This window comes from Episyrphus balteatus, chromosome 3 (assembly GCF_945859705.1).
Source record: "Episyrphus balteatus chromosome 3, idEpiBalt1.1, whole genome shotgun sequence".
NCBI classification, from domain to species: Eukaryota; Metazoa; Arthropoda; class Insecta; order Diptera; family Syrphidae; genus Episyrphus; species Episyrphus balteatus.
Genome location: NC_079136.1, coordinates 68,175,129 through 68,184,430, shown reverse-complemented (window position 1 = coordinate 68,184,430; position 9,302 = coordinate 68,175,129). Strand labels below are relative to the sequence as shown.

The 9,302-nt window shown below is 31.3% G+C and overlaps 2 protein-coding genes across 2 annotated transcripts; both read left to right on the top strand.

Annotated features, from left to right (window-relative positions):
* The first annotated feature begins 918 nt into the window (after nt 1-918).
* On the top strand, nt 919-2,251 carry LOC129914637 (uncharacterized). Its single transcript, XM_055993976.1, has 4 exons — nt 919-1,316; nt 1,377-1,511; nt 1,570-1,669; nt 1,733-2,251. The coding sequence occupies exons 1-4, from the start codon at nt 1,024-1,026 to the stop codon at nt 2,213-2,215; spliced, it is 1,011 nt and encodes a 336-aa protein (XP_055849951.1). The 5' UTR covers nt 919-1,023; the 3' UTR covers nt 2,216-2,251.
* A 5,326-nt stretch (nt 2,252-7,577) lies between these two features.
* Nucleotides 7,578-8,590, top strand: LOC129915058 (glycine, alanine and asparagine-rich protein-like). The gene is made up of 2 exons (XM_055994517.1): nt 7,578-7,592; nt 7,664-8,590. The coding sequence occupies exons 1-2, from the start codon at nt 7,578-7,580 to the stop codon at nt 8,540-8,542; spliced, it is 894 nt and encodes a 297-aa protein (XP_055850492.1). The 3' UTR covers nt 8,543-8,590.
* The last annotated feature ends 712 nt before the right edge of the window (nt 8,591-9,302 follow it).

The following is a 9,302-nucleotide window of genomic DNA, read 5'->3' as shown; positions in this document are numbered from 1 at the left end:
ACAGAAGGGGTTTCTTGCTTTGCCTATCTTATGCAGAAAGGCGTTTACTACAGGCATTAGGGAATCATCTGAGAATTTTTGGAAAGGATTTGAATTAGATATTTCATATAAAAAGGTGCATTGAGACGAACATAAAAAAATATTTTTTTTTTGTCCCAAAAACGTGTGATTTGGTCGCCATTTGAAAATTGCGTTTTTGTGATTTCCTCGGCTCCTGTTTATCGTAGAACGGATTTTTTATCTTGTTTTGTAGAAAAACGTATTCTAAAATTTTTGTATTAAATATTTTTTTTGTAATGTTGCTCTATAAAAAGTTATTGACGAAAACATGTAAAATTTTTGGAGATGATCGTGAGTTTTCCATTTTTTTTTCAGTTCAGGTTCATCTGAGCGAAAAAGTTCTTATTATAACATTGATACAACTCTAAGTTTCCTACATTTTGGTATATTAAGTTTTCTTGTACGTCCTAGATTATTACAGTTATAACGTGACGAATTCAATATTTTGGTTGGCAAAAAATATTTTTTTATGTTCGTCTTAAATCACCTTTTTATACGAAAAATCAAATTTAAATCCTTTCCAAAAATTCTCAGATGACCCATTTTCAGCTATCTGTTTCCTGTACTAGTTGAAGTACCAGTGTTCGGTGAAGAACTTGGTGACTTAATAGTCCACTTCACTATGTTTCCAGTAACTCCATTCACTTATACATATTTCCAATAAGCCTCGCAGTCGAGTTCAGTTTTCAGTTGCCAGAAGTCCTATTGGCGTAACTCCTGCCACTATAAGGACTCCTGGCTCCAACACCGTTCGGTAGGAGCTGGCTCCCCAAAAGCCTCTCAGCCAGCGATATGCTACTGTTACCTACATTATATCGCAAGTCAAAAAAATACTTTTCAGTTCAGCTACAACAAGAAGTCAAATGCCTTAAATTTCAAACAACAAAGAAAGAATAAAAAAGCTTTCACATTTTACAAATCAAAATTTTAAGTTAACAAAAACTAAAAAAAAATAATATTGAAATGGCATCTATCAGAAGCAAACAACCCAGTGATTGCATAATAGGGAGACATCCAACAGCTACTTGTTTCGCAAAAGATATTTGCAAAGAATACTTAAAGCTGGCTAAACGTTTGCAAAAACTTCAGCCAAGGCCACATCAACGTCGAACAAGAAATTTAGCCCGTCCGAAGTATGTTACGCCAAAAAAGTTACCTGCAACCTCGAGTAATTCTAATTACTCCAGAAAAGCTGACATAATTCGCGAGTTACCAAGTCTGACTAGAACCGAACAATTGGCGTATCCCCGTGTGAGGTTCGTATGACAAGTCATACATATATTATTAGATTAACACTAAAAAGTTCTTTCTTTTAGAAAAATTTTACCGATTCGAGAAGATTTTAAAGATGTCTTAGGCGCCGGAAGAGTACAAGTACTCAGTCGAACTATGAGAAAAAGTTTGTTTTCCTTGTACAGTCGATTAGCCAATTGTCAACCTCCTGAAGAAAAGTATGTACTCTTTGATATTTCTCTTAGCAAAATTTAAGATTTCCTATTTCTATTAAAGAATGATCATTGAAAAATGGACCAAAAAGGAATGGGCAGTTCATAGAAGATATTTGAGTAAACTCGCCCAACCGAAAAAAATCTTCAAGCCCCTGAAGGCGGTGAGACTGAGTTTTACTATTTTTTTTTTGTTAAGATTTTTATGAAAATTTCATAAATCATAGGTTCACATGTGGAAAGATATTTCGATAATGGATCGATTTAAATATCTTTGCAAGCCCAAGGATCGTTCCGAGCATATTGTTCCTAAATGGGAACTAACTTCCGGTCTTAAAAAATACAAACCAACACCGATAATCATAAATTTAAGTAAACCAAAAGAAACTAACGAAAACTTGTTTCATCAGACCTTGCCTATTAAAATAAACCCTGGAGCTTTGCAATATAAAGCAACTGACCGGATTTTGCAACTAGCAACACGAGCTGAAAAACGAACTGGCGAAAGTATTTTAAAGGAAAATCCTTTTAGTGTGGCGCCAAATGCCCTTAAAGCAAAGCCCAGCGATCGTGTTGTGGAACTTTCGCAACCAAAGGAATACGAAGAAGGACATGTTCGGCAAAATCCATTTATGATATCTCCAGCTGCACTCAAGGCTAAGCCAACTACACGTATTATTGAACTATCTCAACCGAAAGGTTCATCATAAAATTAAAATAGAATATTAGAAAAACTGTTTTACGTACGATTTCATTTGTTATTCTTTTGCTATTAAAAATTCTTATGTCATTGGCATACACGAAAAAACATGACTTTTGTGGTAACGCAGTGTGTGATACAAAGACCAAGTCCAACTTAAGACAAAATCTAATAAAGCTTACTTGATAAGTTATATCCTGAAAGTGAAAGAATGTATTTCTAAAAATTCAATTATTAAATAGGGTAAAAACGGGTAAAATGATATGATACAAAAAAATTGTTCTCTAAACGATATGTAGTAGGTAGAAAGTTGAACTCTTTTAATCCGTTGGGTAAATAAGTTAGAAGAATAGCAAAAGTGTTAAGAAAATTCTAAAAAAAATTAATACTGAGTTAAAAACGATCCTCTAAAGTCTAAAAGTATTCAGAGGTACCCCTTTGACAAAATGGTTATTAAACTATTTTACCGTTAGAAATATATTTCGTCATAAAATGTAGCTTTTACATGCTTTTTGTTTTGTCATGATACAATCATTTTTTACTGAGATACAGCATATCGAAAATCACAAACAAAAAAATCACGATTTTTTTTTGTTCCCCTAATTTTTTGGGCTAGTGTATATCACTTCGAAGTTACGAACTCTCACGTTTCACTACAATATCTGAACGTTGCATGTATGTTCATTAATTATAAAAGACATTTTCTAGCTTTTCATTAAAACTACTTAATAACTTTTCACAAAAACTTAAACAATTTTTTACCAGCAGGTAATAACTTAAACTTCTTCCATAACAACACATTATTACATATTTACTTTACTAAACTTTATTGTTTAAAACCGAAAACAAAAATCAAACTAACAATATTGGGTCTATAATGCAACCTCATGATTAAGTTGACCCTTAATCGAGCCTCAATCCATCATAAAATAAACATCTTTAAACGACCTTGCGACTGCTGTTTTCTTAACCGGAACGACTTCAATAAATTGTTTTCCAATGCATACAAAGAAGTTTTAGTATTAATTTATTATTATAACTCTCTCAAGCTGACAGCCCTATACTTAGCCTAAAAATAAAGTGAAATAAAAACTTAAGAAAGAAAATAAGAAAACTAATTTGTCAAACTAATGACATTGCGTGAAATTAAACACCTTTTTTTTTCTTACTCAACTTATTCTTCTATATAAAATATTCCCACAAATTAATAATTACCAAAAGAAAAAAACTTTTCATAAATCTTTTTGACTCATCATAATACACACATGTTTTTTTTTCTCTAATTTTGACCTACACCAATCGATTGCTGCATCTTGTTGGTTAAAAAAAAATAACATGAGAAATTAAGAAAAAACTTGTTTTAAATTTCTGTAGGCTTTGAAAATAATCGGTTAGCGGTTGTAACATAAAAAATAGACCAAAATAACCCGCTTCGGGATACCTTTGCTAATAGGTTTCATTGACACTGAAAACAAATAATTGATCACCCACAAATTGAATAAATTATAAGAAAAAAAATTCAGGGCCGGATTTGTTATTTATTTAACCTTAAATTTTTTTTAAGTCACAGCGCGAGCACTAACTGAGCTTTAATTAAGCGGTGCAGTAACATTTTAAAAATTTAGGCAGATCTAAACTTTAAAAAATCGCAATAATTATATTAATATTTTTTATTTAGCCTGAAACTTGATAAAAAATTTGCATATTTTCAAATTACTTTTTAATCAAGTTTTATTTAAAATAAAAATTTTAATAACACTTTGCATGTCGAAATTTCAGATGTCTGCACTATTTCACAATATTTTGGACCTGAGAAATCGATGCCAATTAGTTATTACTTATTAGTTTTTCGATACAACTTCGAAGATCGAACAATTTCTTTTTCGGAAGATTTTTTTCATCCAAAAACAATGTTTATATTGCTTTATTCTGCTCAAACGTTATTTATTACCCGTATAGACACAATTTAAACAATTTCGAGTAATTTATTCCACAATTTAGTGATTATTTTTTTAAAAATTAATTACACGTATAAAATACGTTCAGGAACTGTATGAGTTTCAATATTAAAGACAGAAAGGTACACTTCTCAACTTCAAAACTCATACAAAGTTTTATTTTCAACAATTAACGTTTTTTAAAAAAAAAAAATTCAAGAAATTTCGATTTCTTTCATATATTGTTATCGTTTTATTATGTTTTAGCAATTACAGCTCCGATTTCGATGAATTTTGTTTTAAATGTCGCACAGTGGTGCGTTTTGACTTTTTTAGGTTGCAAAAAATCATATATTTATAATTTTTTTTAAATATTGGATGAAATTTTCAAAGTTCTAAAAAATAGTGAGTTTGAAAAAAAAATTATTACAGGGTGTTTCAGAAATTGGTGTTAAAGTAAGAAGTTTTAACTAAAATGATGAACATAATGGTATTTTAATATACAATCGTCCAAAATAAATTTCTGAAGTAATGATTGAATGAGTTCATGGAATAATAAAAAATCATTCTTTTTAATGCATTTTTACCCATTAAAAAATCAAAAAAAAAAAATATTAATTGGAAATAAAAAAAATTTCATTAAAACAATATTTATTTATTGCAACTGAAAAAAATTTGCTTTAAAAAAAAATGTTTGTTGCAATTTGCATTAAAAAAAATATTTACTGCAACTAAAAATGTTTGTACTTAAAACAATGTTATTGCAACTGAAAAATATCAGCATTGAAAATAAAATTTTTATTGCAAAACACAAGAAAATTATTTTTGCAAATACAAAATTTACTGTATAGAAAAAAAAAAAAAATTTGAAAAAATTCGACGAATATTTTTTGCAATGCAGAAAGTTTTTACTAGCAATAATATTTTTTTTTATTCCAAATTATTTTTATTTTCAATAAAAAATTTATTTTCAACGCCTACATTTTTTGTTGCCATAACATTTTTTTAGTTGTAATAAATATTTTTTTTAATGCTTTTTTTTATTTGCAATGATTAAATATTTTTTTTTTTAATTTCAAATGAATTTTTTAATTGATATTTTTAAAACCCTGAACTGATGTGATGGAATACATAGGTCCTTTTTCTGTTCTCAAGTAAACTAACAATAAGAATGTATAGCCTAGCCAACAATTTTGAGAGAAAAATTTATATTTTTTTTCCGAAAAAAAATTTAAAAATAAAAAGTTAAAGGAGAATGCCAAAAAAACCCCAGCATCGATACGAATGAGAACTATATGGCTTGAAAGGGCATCAATAGACAATAGTAGATAACAAGTATTAAATTTTTGTTTTCAAAAAACCATCCCCGGAACTTGCTATGACGATTATTATTTTCAAAGCATAAAGTGTTTTTTAGGCCAAAATTTTTTCAGTGAAGTCCGATTGTCTTCGTTTTAGTTTCTTGAGATGCAGCATCGAAAAATACCCTGTTGAAATTTGTGCATTATTTTGAACTTTGACAAACTTTTTCTTAGAAACTAAATGAACTTTTAAAATAAATGTTTCGTAGATCAATAAATCTATAGGTATCTCGAGAATTTCATATTATTTGACATTAAACGAAACCCTCAAACCCTGTTGAAATTTGTGCATTATTTTGAACTTTGACAAACTTTTTCTTAGAAACTAAATGAACTTTTAAAATAAATGTTTCGTAGATCAATAAATCTATAGGTATCTCGAGAATTTCATATTATTTGACATTAAACGAAACCCTCAATTTTTAAGACCTTAAAACATCTAACCTTTAGAGAAGTGAACTTGACCCATTATTATTCTGAACGCCTCAAAACCAGAAAGGCCAAAATCTCGAAAATAACAAAAAAAAAGTAAAAAAGTCAATTAAAATTTGTTCCCCTCCTTTGTTCGTTTTTACAATAGACAGGGACATACTTCATTTTAGCTATGAAACATAAAATAAACCCGCAATTAAAAAACAAAATAATCATACAATAATTATATGATTTAAATAGTAAAACACAACTTTATTGATTCTAGTTCAACGATTTCTACCCACTTAATTCAATACTGAAAGCACAATAAAAACTTGTAATCATGTTCAGAGAGATATAAACGGGCTATACACATACACACAGTGCACTTAAATAATTTTTCGAAATTTTGTTGATATTCGGTATTTCTTGATCGCATTCAAAATTTTGGGTTTTCCAAATTTTGAATGTTCGGGATTTTAGGTTTTCAGGATTCCTGTTTTTGGGATTTCCGGGAAACGATTTTTTCCCGGTTGTGAGTGTTATTATTTAAGTTATGATTGCACATATATGTTTAAGTTGCTATTTATCTAATTGATGTTTTAGTATTTTTCAATTAGCTAAAGTTTCAGTGAACATACAATTTTGAAGAGTTAATTTAATTTTTCTGTTTTATTTTCAGGATTTTGGCCTTTCTGAAATTTGGGTTTTCAGGGATTTGGATTTTTCTGGGTTTTTCGAATTGTTAGGATTCTGGGTTTTTTTGATTAAAAATTTCGAGATTGTGTCCGTCTCCCTCAAAATCAGTTTATTGCAAATATGCATCGGTTTATTTGCGCACAAGCAACAACGGTTTTATAGAAAAAACTCAAGGTTTCCCCTGCTAAAGGACCCCTAAAAAACTTTAAACAATCGCCTAAGCAATTAAGGGTCTGTAGCTCGAGATCAATAAAAACATAAACAAGACTGAGTGACTAATTTTTTTTTTGCAATTTTAGGTATAGATAAAAACGTATCTTATTTTACGAACCATAAACAAAATAAAAATAAAATATCGAGTCGACACTTTATGAATATTTTAGCAATAAATCAGTTTGAATGCATAAATCAAATAAAATTATTGGTTTTATTTTAACAAATTAACTTTGTAGCGCCGCCGGTAAATTTGCAACTTATTTTGCACAAAATAAACAAAAAATAAAACCACCAAAGGCCTTGACTTGTATGTTATGTAAGTACAGCCCCGAACACCATACATCAGAGTCAAGATGACCTGATGTACCCAAAATGTCTTGTCTACTTATCGATTCTCCTATAAAGGCTGAAGAGTCTGAGTCTCTGAAAAATGACCTCATCCATTTGAATACCTATAATAATCTGCATATCAAGACTTATTGCATGTTTGGAAATCATTAGATATGATATACCTTTTGGTATTATTTCCAAATTTTCCCGAACCCAAACTAGACCTATTATCAAAAAAGAAGAAGAAAAAAAACAACAAAACTTGTGTCTGGCGGGCCAATCTGCATACTAACAACTTGTAAGATTGACATTGAAATCTAATGGATGGGGTCTTCTGAAAGAGTGTGACTATAAAAATACCTGCACATGGATCAATGGGTATCATTCTCTCTTTCGAGTTCCTATTGTAATCAACAATATGCGTGGATTTTTGGTAAGATACCAAAAAAGCTTACAATCGAAAGACTTTAAACTAACTTAAGGACTTTTTTTATTCAATTTTAGGCCCTTTGTCTTATTGCTGCTGCATCAGCCCAATACAACTATGCTCCAAATGGTGGAGCTAGTCTAGGTGGAAGCGGCTTTGGCGGTGGCAGTATTGGAGGTGGATTCAGCAGTGGCGGTGGACTTAGCTCTGGAGGCTCCTCCGGTGGATACAGCAGCGGAGGTCATAGCCACGGTGGAGGTCTGAGTCACGGTGGAGGTCTTAGTCACGGTGGAGGTCTTAGTCACGGTGGAGGTGTAAGTCACGGTGGAAGTTCTGGTGGTTTCAGTTCCGGTGGATTCAGCTCAGGTGGAAGCGTCGGAGGTGGATACAGCGCTCCAGCACAAACCATTACCGAACTCAACAAGGAATACTACTTGTACTCTGCTCCCGAAGAACAAGTCCAATCTGGTGGACACCAACAAAGCTCAACAACAACATTGAAGAAGAACTTGCGTGTTATCTTCATCAAGGCACCAGAAAACAACGCTGCTGCCAGCGCTGCTCTCCAAGTTGCCAAGCAAATCACTGAAGATCAAACCGCCATCTATGTTCTTACCAAGCAACCCGATACTTCAGAACTTAGCCAACAATTGCAACAAATCTCTGAAGTTCATTCGGCCAAACCTGAAGTTCGCTTTGTCAAGTACAGGACCGCTCAAGATGCTCTCCAAGCTCAACGCACCATTCAAGCTCAATACGATGCTCTTGGTGGAAGCTCACACAGCTCTGATGAAGGTGTTGCCCCAGTTCTTAACTATGCATCAAGTGCACCAGTTTCAAGCAATGCCGGTCAAGGTTCAGCTTCTCAATTTTCGGGAAGTGTTGCTGTTGCTCCATCTGGACCAGTTGCTGGTCCAGCACCACAAAAGTCATACTTGCCTCCTGTTGTTGTTTAAAAATGTGATGTTGATTTATTGTTATGATGCGAGAGAGAATTGTTATTATTGCCCGTTAAATAGTTTTAGGTTTTTTGTTTTTCATGAAAAAAAATATACTTTTACATATATAAAATTGTTAAATTTATTTTTTTTATTTTTAAAAATTGGAAGAAAAAACAAATGCAAGCATGAAGTATAAGGATATGTTACTCAACCTTTATCATTCTTTTTTGGCTTGATGAATAAGTGAAGTTACTATAATTTCATTGAACTATATACCTACATATACAATAGAACGCTCGGTTCTCTGGTTTATCTTTATTATAGTTTAAACTATCTCTTGCATTTCTGAATCAAGAAGATTTGTTCAGGCTTTTTTGAAACCAAAATATCAAAGTTTCTGTATAGGTAATATAGTACAAGTAAAACAGTACAAAAAAATCAGCAAATAAAAAAATTTTGCTTTTTGAATAAGCACCAAGGATCAAAAATTCTATACAAAAATTGGGTAGAAGGCCTTTTTTTCCCGGGAAAGAGCCCTCCCTCAAAGCTCAAAACTATAATGAAAAAAATTGTTTGTGCAATATCATCATACACTGAGGGAAAAAACAACTTAAAATCAATGAAAACCACGTTGATTCAACTATTTTTCGGAATGATTTTGGGTTGAAGACGAAAATTTTCAAATCAAAGTATAACATCGTTAGTTTAAAGTGGTTTGCCTTTATAAAACATCTTTAAATCAAAGTTGTTTCAACTTTGAAAAAAAGCATCAATT